Consider the following 20,916-nt stretch of genomic DNA (forward strand, 5'->3'; position numbering starts at 1 on the left):
GTTGTGGGTCCATTAGATGATAGCTGGGGAGCCCAGGAACTGTCCTGCTTTGGTTGGTTCCTGATGAGAGAAACCTACCTGAACCCACTCTGAGTGTAGAAAAAAACAAATACTGAAATACTTTACAAAGCCATTCTACTAAAGCCTAATTCTAAGCTGTGGGATACATCCAATATTTAAGCATACTCTCACATAGCTGAGAAAAAAAAAAAAAAGAAATGTAGACCCCAGGAGCCAAAGATAATCTGCTTCCACTACCCCCGGGTTCTAGCATATTCCAAGATATACTGGAGTGGGTAGGGGGAAAAAGCAATATGCATTCAAATGTCAAGTTGAAACTGAAGTTGAGACTCTAATTTTGAGCTGTTAGAAGTAAAATTTCACTAAAATAATATCGCAATAATGTTGCTTTCACAAGTTTAGTGGCAAAACAATCATTTCTTTGATCTTTACCTAAGATTTACAAGGCTGACCAAAAGTTGAAATTATTGGCATAAAAGTGATAAAATCAGACAAAGCATGGTAAAGACTGCTTTATTGGTGGCAGTTACTACAAGTCAATAAATATTGATCCCCAAAGAAGAGCTCGGTTATTTATCAGATTACTGGTCCACAGAGAGCTGAATGAAACTGAACCAAGTGATTGCTGGGATGATTAAAGTCACTCCTGCTTCTTGGGAAATGAAGCCACAGCCAGCTCATATATGGCATATGCTGTTCCTAAAAATAAAAAAAAAAAAAGAACTTAACCAGAAATTCTAAGATCTAAGTGTATAAATTTAATATTCCAGTTCAAAAGTTGTAAGTTTGCATTAAGACTACCTTCATTGGAACACAAAAAAGTGTTTTGATAGGTGCTGGAAAAATTTTAAATAAATATATGTAAAATATATAATCTAGTTTTAATATAGAAAGTGTAGCACAATAATATATTTGTCAACATAAAATGCAAAAATTTTTAAAAATAAGATTAAGAACATATACAAAGGTTATTTCCATATTAACCCAAGATTGCCTGAGAAATGCTAAGGATGATTAAATGCCAAAGAAAAAAAGAGTTTAAAATATGCAAGCCTTCCCTAAAGTGAATGTAAAAAAAGAGTGATATAATTTTAAAGTAATCAAATGTAATATAAAAAATAGCTGATAACTGGGCCGGGCACAGTGGCTCACACCTGTAATCCCAGCACTTTGGGAGGCCGAGGCGGGCGGATCACCTGAGGTCAGGAGTTCAAGACCAGCCTCAACATGGAGAAACCCCATCTCTACTAAAAATACAAAATTAGCCAGGCATGGTGGTGCATGCCTGTAATCCCAGCTACTTGGGAGGCTGAGGCAGGAGAATTGCTTGAACCTGGGAGGCAGAGGTTGCGGTAAGCCGAGATCGTGCCATTGCACTCCAGCCTCGGCAACAAGAATGAAACTCCATCTCAAAAAAAAAAAAAAAAAAAAAAGCTGATAACTGGAATTTCATTTTAAAAACTACTTACCAGAATGTCTAAGAAATGGTGACATTGGCCAAAAGGAATTTAGGGCTTTATCTTTTTTTGAGATGGAGTCTCCCTCTGTCGCCCAGGCTGGAGTGCAGTGGCACAATCTCAGCTCACTGCAACCTCCACCTACCAGTTGAAGCAATCTTCCTGCCTCAGCTTCACGAGTAGCTGGGATTGCAAGTGTGTGCCATCACACCTGGCTCATTTTTGTGTTTTTAGTAGAGACACGGTTTCACCATGTGGGCCAGGCTAGTCTTGAACTCCTGACCTCAGGTGATCTGCCAGCCCCAGCCTCCCAAAGTGCTGGGACTACAGGCATGAGCCACCATGCCCAGCCTATACCTATACCAGCCTATACCACCTATACCAGCCTATAATAAACTGGTAAATGTGTTTCCCCAACGAGGGGATTGTGGGAACCCCAACTTAAAGCCAGTCAGTCAGAAGTTCCAAAGACCCAAACTTGCAACTGGTGGGAAGGAGGGGACAGTCTTGTGGCATCAACCTGTGGAATCTGATGCTATCTCCCAGTAGATAGTGTGGAAACTGAATTGGAGGACACCTAGCTGGTGTCCATTACTTGGTGTGTAGGGAAAACCCCCCACACATTTGGCAACAGAGGTCTTCCATGTTGATTGTTGTGGTGTGAGAGCAGAGTTTCCCAAACAGGTAATTAACATAATTTCCTCATCTTTAAAATGAGGACATATTATAGACTTCATGCAAGATTTACAGAAATCCAAGTATGTGGCATTCCTATGAATATGATAGGCACAAAATAATCACTCAAATATAGCATCCCTTCTCTTTACCTTCCAGTGAAAGTATTGTCCCATACAAATTTTGTTTTAGTCATAAATATGTCTGTACAAAGTTTAGATGTAAAGTGTGCTTTTATTTTGCATCACAGTCAAAATGTGTTAAAGCCCTTGCTATAAGAGGTGGGATATAATGGATGTTTTTGACTGAAATATGGCCTTCACTGCCATCAATGGGACTCAGAAAGCCAACTCTATCACAAGATAATCATCAAGTCTTATTGGTGTTATTTTTTTATTAAGACATCAAGGCTGGGCGCAGTAGCTCATGCCTGTAATCCCAACACTTTGGGAGGCCATGGCGGGCAGATCACCTGAGGTCAGGAGTTCAAGACCAGCCTGACCAACATGGAAACTCTGTCTCTACTAAAACTACAAAATTAGCCAGGCATGGTAGCACATGCCTGTAATCCCAGCTACTCGGGAGGCTGAGGCAGGAAAATCGCTTGAACCTGGGAGGCAGAGGTTGCAGTGAGCCGAGATCGCGCCATTGCAATCCAGCCTGGGCAACAGGAGCAAAACTCCGTTTCAGAAAAAAAAAAAAGACATCACAATGCTCTTATACAGTATGTATCAGTCACCCTCTTGAATCATTATGAGATATAGTAAGATAAATTCTGGAGACAGACTGCCTGCATTAAAATACTGGCACAGCAAAAGCAATAAAGTTACCAGTTATCATTACTATTACTTTTCTATAAACCTTCAAACACTCCAAAGGCCTTACCACCAACTGCAAGAATCATGGTGGCTCTATACAGGAGGGCATCAGCTATCCCACCCTTTAGATACAGTGGAATTTCATCATCCTCCTAGATTTAAAAAAAAAAAAAAAAAAAGACAATAATAAATGTCTCACTCATTTCCAACTAAGTTTCAAAAGAACAGGCATATAAAATGATATAGCTCCTTAAATCCCTAGAATTAAAGTATTTTAAGTATTAAACTTTAAAAGACCTACAATTTTCTTTATTCTGTCTCTACTCCTACTACTTTTAAAATAAGAATTCCTAAAAGTCAGCATTTTTCTTTCACCGTTAATTTGAGATCCATTAATGATGGTCTTTCCAAAGAATATATAAACATTAAAGCTATAAAACATACACACTGATCTCAACAACTTTAATATAACTTACATATAAAAGAACCAATAATTGCCACACATTAGACTTAGTCATAGGAAACTTTTTTTCCCTTAAAAAAGTGGGGAAGGGATTTTGGTTTATAACCTAAATTATATCCCTAGCATCTAATCCGGCGTACAGTAGCTATTTAGTACATCTGTTCAATAAAGTATTTTATTTTTATGTATATATGATACAACTATTTTTAATCACTTTAAGTTTTATTTAGGAAAAGCTAGAAACCATAATAAAACAAAAATCACTCATAATCAAACTACTTATAAAGGTAAATTGCTCTGCTCCACCAGGTCTTTCCCCAAGAGACAACCACTATTAGCAGTATGGTACATGTCCTTGACTTCTTTTGTAATGTTTATATTGTCATATGATCTAATTTATACACATACTTGTTTATCCCAACTCTACCCTTTGGTAATCTAATTATTACAAGTAACAATCTCCTATAAAATACTTCAGTACCTGGAACAGTTTTTGTTTCTCTGGAACTTTATTTTTAAAATGCCTGCGGGAAGCAGTGCTTATGGTCCTCTGCCCAATCTGACGAAGAGCCTAAAACGAAAATATTAGTAAACAGACTTAGAGCCTAAAGAAACCTTCAAAACCAACTATTTTCAGTCGTTCATATTATAGAAAAGGTAAATGGAGACTTGAAGCATATGTGATTTGTCAGTAGCAAAGTCATGCAAGAGCATCCAGGTTTTTCAATTTGTCACCCATCCTCTGCTCTTCGAATTACATTCTGCAGTCTCCAAATAACATATTCAAGAAGCAATTCATACAGATTCTAACCAAAAAATAAAATCATGATCTCTACCTGAACAGAACTAGTAGCATTTTATAATCCTTGATGCGAACATATTGACATACACATATTACAAAAATAGTGCTTAACCAAAATACACTAAACTCAAATATTTTCATAATATGCTGCCATATCATCAAAAACCTGCCGGGCGTGGTAGCTCACACCTGTAATCCCAGCACTCTGGGAGGCGGGGGTGGGGGGGCAGATCACCTGAGGTCAGGAGTTCGAGACCAGCCTGACCAACATTAGAAACCCCGTCTCTACTAAAAATACAAAATTAGCCAGGCGTGGTGGCACATGCCTGTAATCCTAGGTACTTGGGAGGCTGAGGCAGGAGAATCGCTTGAACCTGGGAGGCAGAGGTTGCAGTGAGCTGAGATCGCACCATTGCACTCCAGCCTGGGCAACAAGTGTGAAACTCCGTTTCAAAAAAATAATTCTATTACTAGGCAGGCAGATCACCTGAAGTCCGGAGTTCGAGACCAGCCTGAACAACATGGAGAAACCCTGCCTCTACTAAAAATACAAAATTAACCGGGCATGGTGGTGCATGCCTGTAATCCCAGCTAATCGGGAGGCTAAGGCAGGAGAATCGCTTGAACCCGGGAGGCAGAGGTTGCGGTGAGCCAAGATCGCCCCATTGCACTACAGCCTGGGCAAAAAGAGTGAAACTCTGTCTCAAAAAAAACAAAAAAATCTGTTAGTTGGCCAGGTGCAGTGGCTCACGCCTGTAATCCCAGTACTTTGGGAGGCCGAGGTGGGTGGATCACTTGAGGTAAGGAGTTCGAGACCCGGCCTGGCCAACATGGCGAAACACCGTTTCTACTAAAAACACAAAAATTAGCTGGGCGTGGTGGTACGCACCTGTAATTCTAGCTACTCAGGAGGCTGAGTCGGGAGAATCGCTTGAATCCAGGAGGCGGGGTTTGCAGTGGGCCAAGATTGCGCCACTGCACTCCAGCCTGGGCGACAAGAACAAAACTCTGCTTGAAAAATAAAAATAAAAAAATTAAAAAGGCCATGCACAGTGACTCATGCCTGTAATCCCAGCGCTTTGGGAGGCTGAGGCGGGCAGATCACTTGAGGTCAAGGGTCCGAGACCAGCCTGGCCAACATGGTGAAACCCCGTCTCTATTAATAATACAAAAATTAATAGGGCTTGGTGGCGAGCGCCTGTAATCCCAGCTAGTTGGAAGGCTGAGGCAGCAGAATCGCTTGAACCTCGGAGATGGAAATTGCAGTGAGCCGAGATCGTGCCACTGCACTCCAGCCTGCGCAACAGAGTGAGACTACGTCTCAAAAAAATAAATAAATAAATAAAAACAACAACAAAAAAAAAACCTATTACTTGACAGCAAATAGACTGGCATGACTCCTTCTCAATTAAAATGCTTCTCTCATTACATTTTTCCTAAACAATTTTAAAGAGGGTATACATCTTTTAAAGAAGAGACATGCACTACATATCCAGTTGAATTAAATAATGAAACAAATATGCTCTCGATTTTCTAAAATTACATTGAGGATTTTAATGAAGCAAAACTTCATTAAATAATTTTAAAAATAAAATAATCATTGTCGCATTTTTTTCTTTTTCAAAATTTGGGGAAATATTTCACATGCGCAAAGTCGGTGGAGGGGTGAAGGACAATACACAATCGCCTGACGGAAGTAACACTGCACTTCAGCCATGACTATTCCTAAAGTTCCACCCAAAATTGAATGGCTTGGTTTTTAAACTGCCTTCTCAAGCTCGCAAAGCTCAAAACCATTGAAAGTTAAAACCTTTCAGTACCAGAAAAACACCTTTCTGCTTGATGCTTCCGGGTGTCAGACACTCCCCACCCGGGCCTTGGTTTTACTCAAGATCGGAGCTACTAACCTCATCAATGACCGACAGGGTTAGGGGTGGTGACTAAGAACCCAAGACGGGTCTAACCCACGAGTCTCTGGTCACTTCCCCAGCCTCTCCACTCCTTAACATCTACCCAGTAACGGCCTGGGGCGAGAGGAATAGACGGAAGGGAAAGTAAGGTCAGGGGAAAAGGACACGAATCAAGGTGACTTCATTAGCCGCCTTCTGCACCCCTCCTAGGTGAGGGTTTTCTATCGTGGTGCCTCAGCCTCCTCTCCACTCCCTCGCCCCCATCATGAATGCAAGATGAGAAGCTCCTCACCAGCAGATTCCGCAGCATCTTGGCTGTTACTGACCAGCAACCGCCACAACTGAACACCAGCAACGAAAATGGCCACGCCGGAACCGGAACTACCTCCGAGTCTTGCGTAAGCATTCACGAACATAAATCTTTCCGGGCCGAAGAGAGGCTTGCGCTCCTAACCATAGAGAGCAAAAGAAAACCTAGAGCGGCAGTACGGCTCTATCCGCTCTAGCCGGCTCGCCGTCTCAGTCCCGTGATCTCGTTCCTGACCTTTTCGATGTTCAGTAGGCTGGTCCCTGGAGCTAAGGCTGGGGGAAAAAGCAAACGATTTATGAGACGAATGTAATAAGCTTAGATGAAGTCAATGTGAGACCAGGCTATCAAAGAAAACTAGTGTCTGTTTTGAGCAAGAAGGCGTAAAACTGGGCAACCTTTAAGCCGCTAGAAACTGAACAAAGACTGGGTTGGCCGAAATACAGCTGAAGCCTCATAAAATTCAAAAAAGAATTACTCCTCTTACACGGATACAGTCATTTTTTTCCACCGAAGGAATTGCTGCGGGACATTACTGTTCCTTGTGTTGAGAATATGCTGTAAGAGCTGTGTCGAGATACCCATTTTTATCTTCTTGTACCTTCGACTGCTGCAGAACTACCCAAGCAAGAAGCTCTTCCACAGTGTCCCCAAATTGTGGAAGAGGCTCGCTCGCTTCTGAGGAAACGTTAGGGGACAGGAAATGGGATGGCGAATCTGGACTCAAAAGTCTTGCTGTCCCAGATCCAGCAGGGCACTACATTCATTATTGGAGTTGAGAAGCACAGCAATTATTTGTTGTACAGAAAGGCTGTCGGTGTTATCCATTTTGCTTAAGTAATCCCCATTACAAGTGTTTATTTCTTGCGCTTACCCTCAAGTATGTACAAATGCAAATATCTACCCTGTATTACAATAATCTTTCCACCTTTCTACAAACTCTTACAAATTATTTGATTGCCATTTCAAATAAGAAACCCATAGGTTCAGCAAAGGATAAAAATTAGTAATATTAAAACTATTCCTTATAATCCTTGGGGTTTTCTTCTTCACAATCTACTGTATGTCAATGGGCCCACCAAGTTACCAGTCCCAGTTAAAATTCTCTTCCTCACCAAGGTTTATAAACACCCCAATTCATGTCTTCCTTAGATTGGTACTGAAAGGACCTGGTTTTCTACACCCCTCTGGATTATGCATGTAACAAAAACTCTGGGCAAAATTACCACGTGCCAATAGCTAGGGCGTGGGGGTTTTTTAAGTACATTGTCCATAATCTGAATTTGTTAGTTGTATGTGTTCTCTTATGTTTTCTCCACTTAGCCAACTCTAGATTGTGAATTTCCCAAGCGCAGAGATTATGTAGATTTCTTACCAATCCCCTAGCACTGCTAAAGGCAGTATTAACCAATACATCAATTAATTACATTGGGTGACAGATCTAAGAAGCTTATGACTCTGTCCAAAAAGAGCCATGAGGCCGGGCGCAGTGGCTCACGCCTGTAATCCCAGTACTTTGGGAGGCCAAGGCGGGCGGATCATGAGGTCAAGAGATCCAGACCATCTTGGCTAACGCGGTGAAACCCTGTCTCTACTAAAAATACAAAAAATAAGCCGGGCGTGGTGGCTGGCGCCTGTAGTCCCAGCTACTCAGGAGGCTGAGGCAGGAGAATGGCGTGAACCCGGAAGGTGGAGCTTGCAGTGAGCCGAGATCGCTCCACTGCACTCCAGCCTGGGCGACAGAGTGAGGCTCCGTCTCAAAAAATAAATAAATAAATAAATAAAGCCATGAATTCACATTAAATAGATCCTAAAGTAGACACAGATTCTTATATGCACGTTATTCAGTACAATTTCCCCCTTTACTGGATCATTCCATCTATCAACACATTCCCAAATTAAAAACAAACTCCTTTGATTACCGTTACCATCCTATAGACTTCTTTATACTTGTCTCTCCTTCTCCTCCTCCTAATCTTTTTTTGATCCCATTTTGGGCAGACTTTTACTGCTCTTGTTTAGAATCACCAATAGCTTCCACGTTGCTAAATAAACTGTCAAACTCTTTTCACCTTCTCCATCTATTAGCAGCATTTAACATAGTTAATCCGTCCCTCACCATGTACTTTTACTTTTCAATTTAGAGGTAAACCATACATGTAAGAAAGAATATGATAGTTTGAAGCATGGTCTTAAAGTGGCTTCCATAGTACTCCTTCGGTGGTTCTCCTATTTTAGCGGCTGCTCCTTTTACTTTCCTTTCCTGGATCCTCATCCTCTTAACCTCTAAAATTTCAGTTTCTCACCTTTTCTACATTCATCCATTTTGTGATTTCATCTAACATTGAACTACTACTCCCACTTCCTGTAGATTGTATGAAGAAAAAGAATTTTTTTAGGAAAGAAAAACTATTCATGTGCTGACAACTCTCACTTACCTCCTGCCTGGCCTTTCCCATTAACTTGAGACATCTCCACCTAGATGGCTAATGCGCATCTCAAACTTACAAACAAAACTGAATTCTACTTTCCACTCCTTATTCCCCAACTTTGTCCTCTGATATTTTCCTTATTTCAAGCCTTAAACTTTGTTTTCTATCATACTCTATAAACCAATTTATTAAAAATTTCTATTGGCTGCACCTTCAAAATATAATCTGAATTGAACCACTTCTCATTATCTCCAACAGTACTACTATTACTGGCCAAGCCATCATCATCTCTTGTTCAGATTATGTCAAAAGCCTTTTTAACGGGTTTCCCTGTTTCCACTCTTCCACTATCTTCCACACAGCAATGATTCTTTTAAGAACTCAAGTTGGATCATATGACTCTGCTCTAAACTCGGTTGTGTTTACTCATGTATCCCTGGCATCTAGAATAGTAATTGGCACATAGAAAATGCTCAATATACATTGGTTAAATGAATGAACTGTATCCTGCACAAAAGAATGGATTATTGAGTATAAAAATTCAAAACATCTGTCTTAGTACTTGTACTCCCTCCAAATGTTTTCAGTCCCAGGGTTCCTCATTCATTATCTTCTTGCTCCTTTCTGTAAGCTGTGATTATCCTGGCAAACAAATGACTGAAATTTGCCTGGGTACCTAACAAACTTTATTGGATCTTCCCAGGCACACTAGAAACATTACCCCATTTTAAAATTCATCCTCTGAACCAGAAGTTACTTTCAAAATAGAATGCTTTCCAAACCATCAGTTTGGGGTTCTTTTATCCTTGCTGTTTTGTAATGTTAGAAAATTAGAAAATGGTTCTTTTGGAAAATACTTACTGCGGAGGGTTTTGTAACAGTATAACAAAATTGGCAGGGGGAATATGTGGGAAATATCTGGGAAACCTGAGGTAGGTCACGGTTTAAGTCTCGTCGGTAAGATGGACATCAGATGCGAAAGTACTAAGTGAAAATATCTCATAATTACTGATGCAAATTTACCAGAGCACAGTTACCCAATCTTTTTTTTTCCTTTAAAAAGCAGACAAGATAACCCTGACTTTGATCCTGCCTATAGAATCTATAAATAACAAAAACAGAGGGAAGCCAGAATAGTTTTGTGTGATTTGCATGTGTGTGTGTGCGTACACACATCTGTTAATTCTAGAGCCATGCTTAATCCACTTCCAATTTTATAAAAATATAGAACAGTTTCATGTTAACTTTAATGTTACAAACTACTGGTTAGGTAAAAGATAACATTTCAATATAATTCCATACTTTATCACATTCTGAGTCACTTTTGGAAATCAGGAAATAGTTGCTATCTTAGTTGCTGTATTAGTTTATTATTAAATACTTTATCTAATTGGAAGCCTCAGTCTTTTCATCATTAAACTTAAGTAGGTGGACTAACTCCTAATGATCTTTCTCTGACTCTAAAGTCCTTATGATAAACAATTTCATAAAACATATGAATGAGGACTAATCTCTGATTTTTTTTTATCTTGCCCAAATTCATATCTAAAGGGTCTGGGGAGTCCTGCCCTACAAACCACAAATTCTCATCAGATGGGTTTTATTTAACCCTGTATATTATGACTTACTTTCCCATGTGACTCTGGCATAACGAGGAAGAAAATCAAAATGTTTTACCCCAAAACATGTTTCTCTGCCATATCTTGAAATTGCCCTACAAAGTTTCTTGTGGGAAAAATCCGCATTCTGTAGAGAATCTCCTTTCCCCTTTCCAGATCCAGGAGATAATCAACCAAGAGCCAGGCACTCTTTTAAGTCTGATAAGACACATTTTATAACCTGCTCTCTCTGCAGTCTTCTGAGAGTTCCCTCTGCACAATAAAACTTAGTCTCCACAATCCTTTATCTCAACCTAAACATTTCTTTTCTATTGATCCCAGATCTTCAGATAAACTCAATCAGTTGTCAACCAGAAAATGTTTAAATTTACCTATAGCCTGGAAGTCCCCCGCTTTGAGTTGTCCCGCCTTTCTGAACCAAACCAATGTATTTCTTAAATGTATTTGATTGATGTCTCATGCCTCCCAAAAATATATAAAACCAAGCTGTATCCCGACCACCTCGGGCACATGTTCCCAGGATCTCCTGAGGGCTGTGTCACGGGCCATGGTCACTCATATTTGGCTCAGAATAAATCTCTTAAAATATTTTATAGAGTTTGACTCTTTTCACCAACAGGAACATGAGTCACTCCCCATTGAACAATAATTACCGGTTACCTACTATGAATGTAACACTTTGTAATACACGCAAGGGAATATTGTTTTAAAGTCTCTGAACTTCTGGAGAATATAATTTAATTAGGAATATCATACATAACAGTAAATTTGATGCAGACATAAATGACTCTCCAGGTAACTGGTACAACAAAAGTTGTATGGGTAATTCAAAGAAACTAGTGGGCTAAGGTTGTAAAAAGACAGAATTTTGGGCCGGGCACAGATTATATAGTCTCACCCCTGTAATCCCAGCACTTTGGGAGGCCAAGGCAGGCAAATCACGAGGTCAAGAGATCGAGACCATCCTGGCCAATATGGTGAAACCCCATCTCTACTAAAAATACAAAAATTAGCCTGTAGTCCCAGCTACTCGGGAGGCTGGGGCAGGAGAATTGCTTGAACCCGGGAGGCGGAGGTTGCAGTGAGCTGAGATCTGGTAGAATAAATGGAGCAGAAATTAAGTCATTTCAGACGTAGGACAAGAACATGATTAACAATCTGAATTTGGAATCAAGCATTGATGTGCTGTAGAACTGCAAAAACAGAGGCCTAGATGCAGTGAAAAAGAGAAAAAATATACTGTTGTTAAGAACTTGGAAGTCAGACAGATCCTGAATCTGCCATTTAGTGGTAGTGACATGACTGAAGGTAAGATACATAATCTATTTATACCTCAGTTTCTCTTGTCTTTAAAATGGAGATAACAGTATTCATCATCATTGGGTGGCTGTTAAAATAACTCAATAAATATTTACTATTATGGGAAGAAAGGTTGGGTAAGAAGAAAAATCTAGGCAAAAGCTATAATATTTGCAAAGGCAAATAAGACAGGGTGGCCAAATGTCTTGGGGAATTGCAAATGGTTTGATTTGCAGAACAAATGAAGAATTGAGGTAACAGTGGAAGGCTAATTTCAGTGATGAATTAAACAACTTGAAGGGCTACTTAGAGGTTCAAGTAGCAAACTGTTAAAATCGGAGCTCTATTTCAAGATCATTCTAGTAATGAAAGGCTGGATTGGGCATGAGTTATTAGGGTCAGAGAGTCTGTCAGAAAGCTCTCATAGTAATCCAAGGAGGAAGAAAAAAAACTAAATCATCAAGAGAGATGTAGACAAGGGGAGGGATGAGAGACCCAACTAAAAGGAAGAACATTCAAAAATCAACACAATACAGTGATTAGGTTAGGCAGCTGGAGAAGAGAGCTAGGGTTTCTGGCTTACCTCAAGGTGGTTGGCTATACCATTCACAATAACGAGGAATGTAAGAAATCTCAGGTTGGTGTGAGATTATTCCTGTTTTGACCTTATTAAACCCAGGCTTGTGTGGAATGATTGCTGCTTGGGCCTTATTAACTTAGGTTAATTCATTATTAACCTTTATTTCTCGAGAGATTAATAATGAAAAATCTAGAGCTCAAGACAGACGTCAAGGCACAAGAAAAGACAGAAGTCAGTCAGTGTTAAGACAACAGAAATAATAAGGTACTTAAGATTGTTCAGGGAGAATGTGTAACTTAAAGGCACAGAACACAATCTCAAAGAACTCCCAATATTTTATATGGTTAGCACAATTAAGGAATATACAAAGGAGACTAAGGAACAGATAAGGGGAAAAAAAATCAGGAGAGTCATTCACAGAAGCCACATGCTAAAGATGGAGAGGGAAGGAAAATGCCTATCAAATGGAGCAAAAAGATCAATATAAGGGTGAGTTCACTTGATCTGACAGAAAAGAATGGGAATTGTTCATTGAATATCTATTTTTCTAAGCTTTGTGCTAAATGCTTTTTAACTATCACTTTCCTTATTGCTCAAAACAAAATCTGTCAAATGGGTATTGAAATCCCTATTTTACAGACAAGGAAAGGTAAATGGCTTAGAAGATTTAAGCAATTGCCAGGTACACTTTGTAAGTATAGGAGCCGTATCAGCCTACTCCTGAAACCCATACTCTTTCTACTGAATCTTTCAGACACAGGTGACAGTCAACAGAGTACAAACGGTGTAATCTTGTGGTGAAAACCTGACCCTGACTGAAGTTGAAGATGATAAGAAAATATAAAGGACATACTGTTTCACAAAATTTGTTGTGAAAAGGAAAGACAACATGCCCTGGGGTTATTTTACACCAGATACAGCTATTTGACAAAAATTTATAAAGCTATTGTCCCCAATTCTGTGCTTGAAACAAAGTGACATAACAAGCTTGAAAGGGATGTAAGGGGAATTCAATCTTTTTCCACATTACCCTGGATAGAAAAGCTTGTGATATACAGACAAGCTCCTATTAATACCACTTAAAGTACATAACAAGTTTATCTTTTAAGATTTTTTCAAAAACATTATAAAATCACCAAAAGGTGAAGGGCATAATTGCTTCAAGGTGTTTCTGATTTAAGATAGTGGATTGGCCCCACGAGTTTATCTCTCCTCCATCCCACTACAGTAAAATGAAAGAAATTTTAAAAATATGAGAAAAATTATTGATAACAGTCATCATCTTGGATGAATCTCAGGGGCATTATGCTAAAGAAGGCTGTTTCAAAGGTTACATATGGCATTTATTCTATTTAGAACTTTCTAGAAGATAAAACTATGGGGACAGAAAACAAATTGTGAGTTATGAGTGGGGGGAAGGGAGAATGACTACAAAGGGATAGTATAAGGAGTTTTTTGGGGAGTGATGGTACTTTTCTTTATCTCTGGTGTTAAAACTCACAAAACTATGCTACCAGAACAGAAGTAAAATTTACCATATGATGATCTGAAAAACAATTTTAAAAAAGATATGAGCCCAAAATTTGAATAGAGAGGAGGCAGCAACAGACAAATGATTTCAACAAATTTGTGGAAAACTGAAAGCAGATGGAATATGACTGAGCTGAACAGAGAAAGCTGCAATCTAGAGGGACTACAAGGCGGATACCAGTGAGAAGCACGCTGATTGATTCCACAACCCCTGAGAAGCTCAGATTTGGAGGTGAAAGTTACAGCAAAGAGTGGAGGCAGGGACAGGCCTGAAAATGACTAGTTGAAAGCATATACAACAGAATGGCCTGATCCCCAAAGTCCTCTGCCCTACCCCTTAGCCATAAAAATATGATTTCTCAACTTCCATCACTGTCTCTCACAGGTAGAACACCAGAGAATTTTTATCTGGAGAAATAAATGGGAGACAATTAAGTGGAAGAAATATGGGGAGGGACAGATACAAGGAAGTATGTGTGAAGTGGAAATCAGGAGATGAGATGGAGGAGAAGGAAGAAGCAGAGTTAAAAGCAGTAAGTAATAGAACCTCCCTAGACCCCTTGAAGCATTGCCCACAAACACAGAGCTTTCAAATAGTGTTTTGGGGTCTACTCATATATTGCCAAGACTAGCCAGAAATAACAGGAAATTCACCTATATGAACATGAGAAAAAACAAATTACAAACAGCAACAAATAAACTTTGGTGTTAATAGAGCAGTAAACAAAAGTAGTAATACATATTCATATATATCTATATATCCTCAGAAAAATAAGATATTTTATCTATGAACTAAGTAGGATATTTTGGAAACAAAATAAAATGAAAGAAGTTCTAGAAATTAAAATATTTTTAGAAATGTGCTACAAATTCAATACAAGGAAGATAATGTTGCAAGATCAAATTAAGTAATTTTCCTAGAAAGAACAGAGATAATAGCATCAAAACAACTGGAGAAAAAGGGAAGAAAATTAAGCACCAATCTAGGAAAAGTCCAACGTCTGACTAAGATTATGTTCAAATTTCTCAAAAGTAACGAAGGAAGCTAGACAAGAGTGGAGCAATGCCTTCAAGACGCTGACAGCTTATTTTTAATTTAAAATTGTATGTCTAGTCAAACTATCAATGAAATGTGAGGGTGGAAAAAGGGTGTTTTAGACATTTAAGAACTCAAAACATTTAACTTTCATATACTATTTCTTAGCAAGCTGTAAGTGTTTTAGGAAGTGCTCTAGTAAACAAAGTAAACTAGGAAATGGGAAGTCCAACACAGGATGACAAAAGGAGGTCATAGGATCATCACCATATAGTAGGCCAAGAGAGCAACCATACAGACTGGCACAGAAGGACAACTGCAGCAGAGACATCTCTAGTTAAAAACAGGGACGTTATCTGATATTTGGGTACAAAACCCTTTCAAACTAGTGATGGGAACATGACAGACCTGACAGAGAAATTGGAAAATTTTTAAGGTAAATTTGTAGAAAGTTATGTAAATGTTTTAAATGAGGCAACTATTAATTCCAGGAAAAATTAACTTATACAAAAGAAAATCATATTACATTTGCCCTAGAGTGTACAATATTTATACAGTCATAATTAAATAACAGCTAATGCATTTACTAAATATAATAACTACATAATAGAAGGCAAAGTACGTGTGTTAGAGAGCTAAATCATCATGTAACATTACTGAGAAGACAATAATGTCTAAAATTGTTACATCAAGCAACAGAATAGCCATACTATTTAGATACACTAAGGTAACAGAAGAAACAACTTTTGGAGTCCCAGTGATTGCCTCTGGGAGGGAAGGAAAGTTCAGGCAGGGACTACTATTTTTTATCATAAAGCCTTTAGAACTTACTATTTTATTTTTTAAAACTGTGTACACATGTTACTTTGATAAATTTTATAGATATATAAAAGGAAATAAGGCCACCATGGTCTGATTTGTTTTTAGACAAGATATTTATTTTGAAGTTCCAAATGACATTAGCAGAATTGTGATTTTTATGTTTACTGAATGGTGCATGGGATAAAAAGGGGTTCTAAAACACTTTACTAGATCATCCAAACCCTACAACAGACATTTATGCATCAAAATTCTTGTAAAAGGAGCACTTCCCTACTCCCTCAACCCTCCCCTCAAAATATCCATGTTCACAAAGAACAAAACTTTACAGCTTAACCAACAAAAAAAGTGTCATACAATAATTCTAAGGCAATGGTTCTATGAAGACAGGAGAAGTAGCAGGCTGAACCACATTCACTGACCCTATCTCTCAGCTGCTCCTCCTCACTAGTCAGGTTTTTCCTGTGCACCCCACTTCATTATTTTCATCATCCTTACCTCTCTGTTTACTGGACATTCCCCTTGATCTAATACCAAACTTAGCCAGTCTAACTGTAACTCAGATGATAATCTGACCACTTCCTGGTAAGAACAAATGGTTAATGTTGTTACAGTGATTAATAAATACAAATATGAATTAATTTAACAATGAATTACATTTTATCCCATCCAGGCATGAAGAAGTTAAAACCTGGACTTACTGACCCTGTGTTAAAATTTAGTGCTAAATATAAGCAACAACACTGGGGCACTGTTATTTTATCAAGACACCTGAACATAGCAAAATTAATTTTGTTCATTTTTATTAACATAGGACATACTAACCGAATATTATCATTTAATAAAATCAACGTTACAAAGAAACTCACTAGCCAATAAACAAATGATATTCACTTGACTCTTCTCTTGGTTGAATGATTTTCTATTAATTAGTAGTACACAGCTATTTTTATCAATTTATGCTTAAACTGCCTTATGATTTCAATGAAATTTCTTAGCTTTTACTTATTGAATAATTTTTTCAATTGGGAATCTTTTCATAATTCAAAATAGTTCCTGAAAATTAATGCATCCTTCAATGTCTTCTACTTAAGCTGGGTGCATTTAAAATGCAACACAATTCTTTGAAAGGTGACTATGACATTTGAGCATAAAGCCTATAAGAAAAAGAAATGTCTTCCCTCCCCGCATGCTTCACAGAGACCATATGAATGTTCCATACTCTTCATATTTAGCAACAGGAGTTCCTTAGAGATCAAACAGCAGAAAACAGGAGGAACTTAGGCCATCAATGTACTTGTAAAACAGATAAAACTCCAAATGTATTTTAAGATTCCATCTTCTCCACAGATGAGAAAGTGCTGAAAGGGCTCTTCAACTTTTCTTTAGTGACATCCTCTGTGCCCCAATTAGAAAAAGAGTTGCAGGATGGTAGTCCTCCTTAAACAGCACAGACTCAATCTGGAAAGACTGGCAGAAACCCCTCTCCCCCAACAATGTATCCCAGAAAATAAACTGCCAAGTGCAAGAGGGACAATTTTCAGAATAAACAACATTCTGAAGGACTGACAAAACAGACTATTTTTAGACAAAGAACACACCAAATACTCTGAAATTTCAGGATAACCATACATCAAGTACTTCGTGCAAGTAATATTTTTACCAGTTAAAAGTCATTATGAAATACACATTCTTTTAACTGAATTTCATATGTTATATAAAACTTGAAAAGTGTGGCACATTTCTACTGTTAACCATTGTTTTTTGTTTTTTAAAAAAAGTATATATTAATCAAAAGTATACATTACCCAGACCTTTTGATTTAAAATATAACTGAAGGAAAATATAAACTCTGAATAAACAGGCATTATTCTACACAAACATGAGTTATTTCAGTAAAAAAACAACAACAAAAAAGCAATTTCAATGTAATTAAGCCACCTCTGATTAATACATATTTTCATGCATGTGGAAAAATTATTTTTAACTAGAACTTTAAGAATAAGTTCCATAGCAAACAAGTTACAGCATTTATTCAATAAGGAATATTAAAATAATTCGTTAGTAAAAAATAACTTCAGCCATATACATATTATAATTTATCATGTACATACTCCAAAATCCCCATAATTTAATTAGGAAATTTATAGAACATCTTTTTAAAGTATGTCTTAGGAAAACCAACCAAAACAATTGGTGCCTTAACTAAAGAGAATGTGCATACACATTGCTATTTGACCTATATGCAAAAGTGGAATGAAATACATAGGAAATTAAGGTTACTGCTTTCAAAAATTTCTGGAATATTAGTACTTAAGTCAAAACACTTACCTGCAAAATAAAAACAGCCTGAGGTATTTCCAAAGCTGAAGTAATTTTCTGAATGTTACATATCACAAGAATGAAAACAGTCTCCATTAAGCATTTACATGTGGTTTACAATTGAGGCAGAAGATGAAGGTCTGCCAAGCAGTTTTCCCATATCACCTGAATTCTTTCTTCCCTTATAAAGTATAAGCTTCAAGGGAAATGACTACATATAAAAACATTCCAAGTGAGTTGGGGTTCCTGACTGCAACATTCAACCAAACGGAAAGAGGAATTTTTTAATTCTCCTAAGCAGGACCTACCCAACCACTGCAGACATGAGCATTAATTCTTATGCCAGACAAGGTAAGCATGTCCTTTGAAATCAAAGCTAAGCTTGACAACTAACTGTACTGGATAAACTGGATACATGAACCACCTCAACAAAGATGGTACTTTAAGCATTTATACACATGAAAATGATGAAGTGTATTATTTAGATATGGTCTTTCTTCATCTTTCTCTGAATCCTGAAAGGTTAGCAAGTCATTATATTCATACATCTTGTAATCCCTTTCTCCACAAAATACATACACATATACAGCATTATATGTCAATATAATATCATCAACACAGCATAAAGATTTAAGCAGTAGACACAAGTCACATGAAAGAGGCTCTATGCATCATGTGGCCTGTCCAAATAAAAAGCAAACATTAGAATGCCATTTCAGCAGTTACGGTGTTGATATGATCAATATAACTAATTTTTTTATACCCGTCATATATTTTTAGAAGTCATCCATAGGGAAGAAGCAAACAACAAAGACTGCTTTTTTTTAGAAAAGTTATGTGCCAACTTCAAAATGACATACTAACCAGACATCAGCATTCGAAAGCTAGGTTGAATAGGACTGGCCTTGATGCACATGCAGATGATTTGCTTTCATAATATAAAATTAAATGGTAATGTCAGCTGTATTACTACTGTTTCTATATTTATGATTAATTACTAGCAGTACAACTCCCAGAAGGAAGGAGATGGATCCAACAGCGATGTAAGCAATCCCCAAAAATGGATTTTTTCCTCCCATCCATGAAATAGTGCTCAAGATCATCCGTTTTCGTCCATCAAAATAATGTACAGGGTAATCTGAAGAGGGTATAGGAAGATTTTTCCATCTCTGGTTACTTGATATTTAAAATACAATTTTAAAAGTTGCCATTTAATTGCTGGTAATTCATTTGTGTAATTCTAGGATATACAGGTACCTTACTCCTAAGTTCTAAATCACACACACACACAAAGTATTATCTTGAAAGACTGATTTAGCAAATTAAATGTTAGTAGTAAAAGCCAAAATATTTTACCAAAACAAATAAATGTAAAGGTTATGTAGTTTCTTGGGTGCTTTTGCTCTCATTACATGGAAGGGGCAAAAGGCCTCAAAGGAATGCAATGTGAAAAAAATACTTCAAGTGAACAATGAAGCCCACACAAAGAGACTAACAGACCAGGAGAAAACAGAAAAATCAGGAACTAGAAGTCTCCGTGAGCTCAAAGAACACATGTATCAAGAGTATAGTTATGAGACTATGAAAAGGCTCTGAGCAAAAGATCAAAAAGCATGATAATAAAGTTTTAACTTGCTGATTTGGAGCAATGACAAAACGCACTCTGTGACACAGCTGATAGCTAACAGTGGAAGTGAAGGGTGGGCTGTTAAGGAGATTTAGGAAATAGGGCACCAGTGCACTAGATGAATTATCTACATGGACCAGTTGTAGAATTTTGCAAGAGGTAAGGCAGCAAAGAAGACAGAACCAAGTCTCCATGCAAAAAGTTTACAACTTTTTCAAAAGCATCTTTTGAATCTAGGGTTAGGCCCTATCTGTTTCTCTAGTTTCTTCAACTCTCCATCCCCACAGATGGGTCCCTATGGGTCCCTAACTCCCAATGGCAGGTTCAGTTCTGCTAACTTCTTAAATCAACCCTAAACTGAGGCAGGAATGATTTTAAGACCTCTAGCTAACCAAACATTCTGTGGGATACAGTATCAAATTACCCATGCTAGTCTCTCTCTAGTCTCCCAAACCTAAAGAAACAGGCTTCTGCCTTCATTCTAGTCTTTAGTTCCCACCTTATGCCCAATTTTGATAATCAACCCTTGATGTTTTGCAGGTCCAAATTCCTGTCTTATCAAGTCTTCTCAATCTGCCATATATCATGCATTCCTTTAGATAGTTCTTGCAAACCTGGGACCCTGCTGCAGAATTCCTGTATGGAAATCACCTATCAACTAAGAATTCCTCAGTGCTTCACAGACTTCCCTTCATCGTGCCTTAGGCTACAGGTTGCTAAATTTGCCCTTACTCTCTAGAGATTTTCTGGATGCTAATTTTAACAGAGCTACTCTCTAGTTTGACTATCTCCTCAGGATAATGTTCTTTCTACCAGCACTTGAACTGGGTCTGTCTGCCCAAAACTGCTCCAATGTGGATTTAGTTTCAAAAACTTGGTCACTTTTAGCCTGCCATAGCAGGCCATATTTACTTGTGTATTCAGGTGCAACATCAAGAGACTAGAATCCAAAAAAAACCTTATTTTGAAATTGGGTCTATTAATTTAACCATTTACTAATCTATTTTAAAACCAAAACCCATATGGATTATGACTCATTTGGATTACGGAAATAAAAATGCAAAGATCAGCAAACATTTAAGATTCTAATATTGAGAGATCTCTTCACTCACAGGGTATGTAAAATATAGACTCCAGATTAAAAGATGCAAAGACTTTGGTTAGAATACAAGAAATTACTGAGTATTTCCCTCCTAAAA

At 37.9% G+C, this 20,916-nt stretch overlaps 2 protein-coding genes across 2 annotated transcripts in view; both read right to left on the reverse strand.

Annotated features, from left to right (window-relative positions):
* Positions 1-518: 518 nt before the first annotated feature.
* On the reverse strand, positions 519-10,656 carry LOC100462105 (cytochrome c oxidase subunit 7A2, mitochondrial). The gene is made up of 4 exons (XM_002817071.6): positions 6,439-10,656; positions 3,916-4,005; positions 3,039-3,123; positions 519-720 (listed from the first exon to the last, which is right to left on the reverse strand). The coding sequence occupies exons 1-4, from the start codon at positions 6,550-6,552 to the stop codon at positions 662-664; spliced, it is 348 nt and encodes a 115-aa protein (XP_002817117.3). The 5' UTR covers positions 6,553-10,656; the 3' UTR covers positions 519-661.
* A 5,209-nt stretch (positions 10,657-15,865) lies between these two features.
* TMEM30A (transmembrane protein 30A) overlaps positions 15,866-20,916 on the reverse strand; it is a 31,970-nt gene continuing 26,919 nt past the window's right edge. The window contains 1 exon segment of the mRNA NM_001131090.1: positions 15,866-19,228. Within this exon segment, the coding sequence (NP_001124562.1) occupies positions 19,035-19,228 (194 nt within the window). The 3' untranslated portion in view covers positions 15,866-19,034.

Source organism: Pongo abelii, chromosome 5 (genome assembly GCF_028885655.2).
Source record: "Pongo abelii isolate AG06213 chromosome 5, NHGRI_mPonAbe1-v2.0_pri, whole genome shotgun sequence".
Lineage (NCBI taxonomy): Eukaryota > Metazoa > Chordata > Mammalia > Primates > Hominidae > Pongo > Pongo abelii.

What these genes read in the sequence shown, in the direction of transcription:
- LOC100462105 (XM_002817071.6), bottom strand. Translation starts at nt 6,552, where the DNA reads ATGCTTACGCAAGACTCGGAGGTAGTTCCGGTTCCGGCGTGGCCATTT. An exon ending in AGAAACAAAAACTGTTCCAG is followed by an intron (nt 3,124 to 3,915) that starts GTACTGAAGTAT and finishes TTTTAAATCTAG; the next exon opens with GAGGATGATGAAATTCCACT. An exon ending in CATGATTCTTGCAGTTGGTG is followed by an intron (nt 721 to 3,038) that starts GTAAGGCCTTTG and finishes TTTTATTTTTAG; the next exon opens with GAACAGCATATGCCATATAT.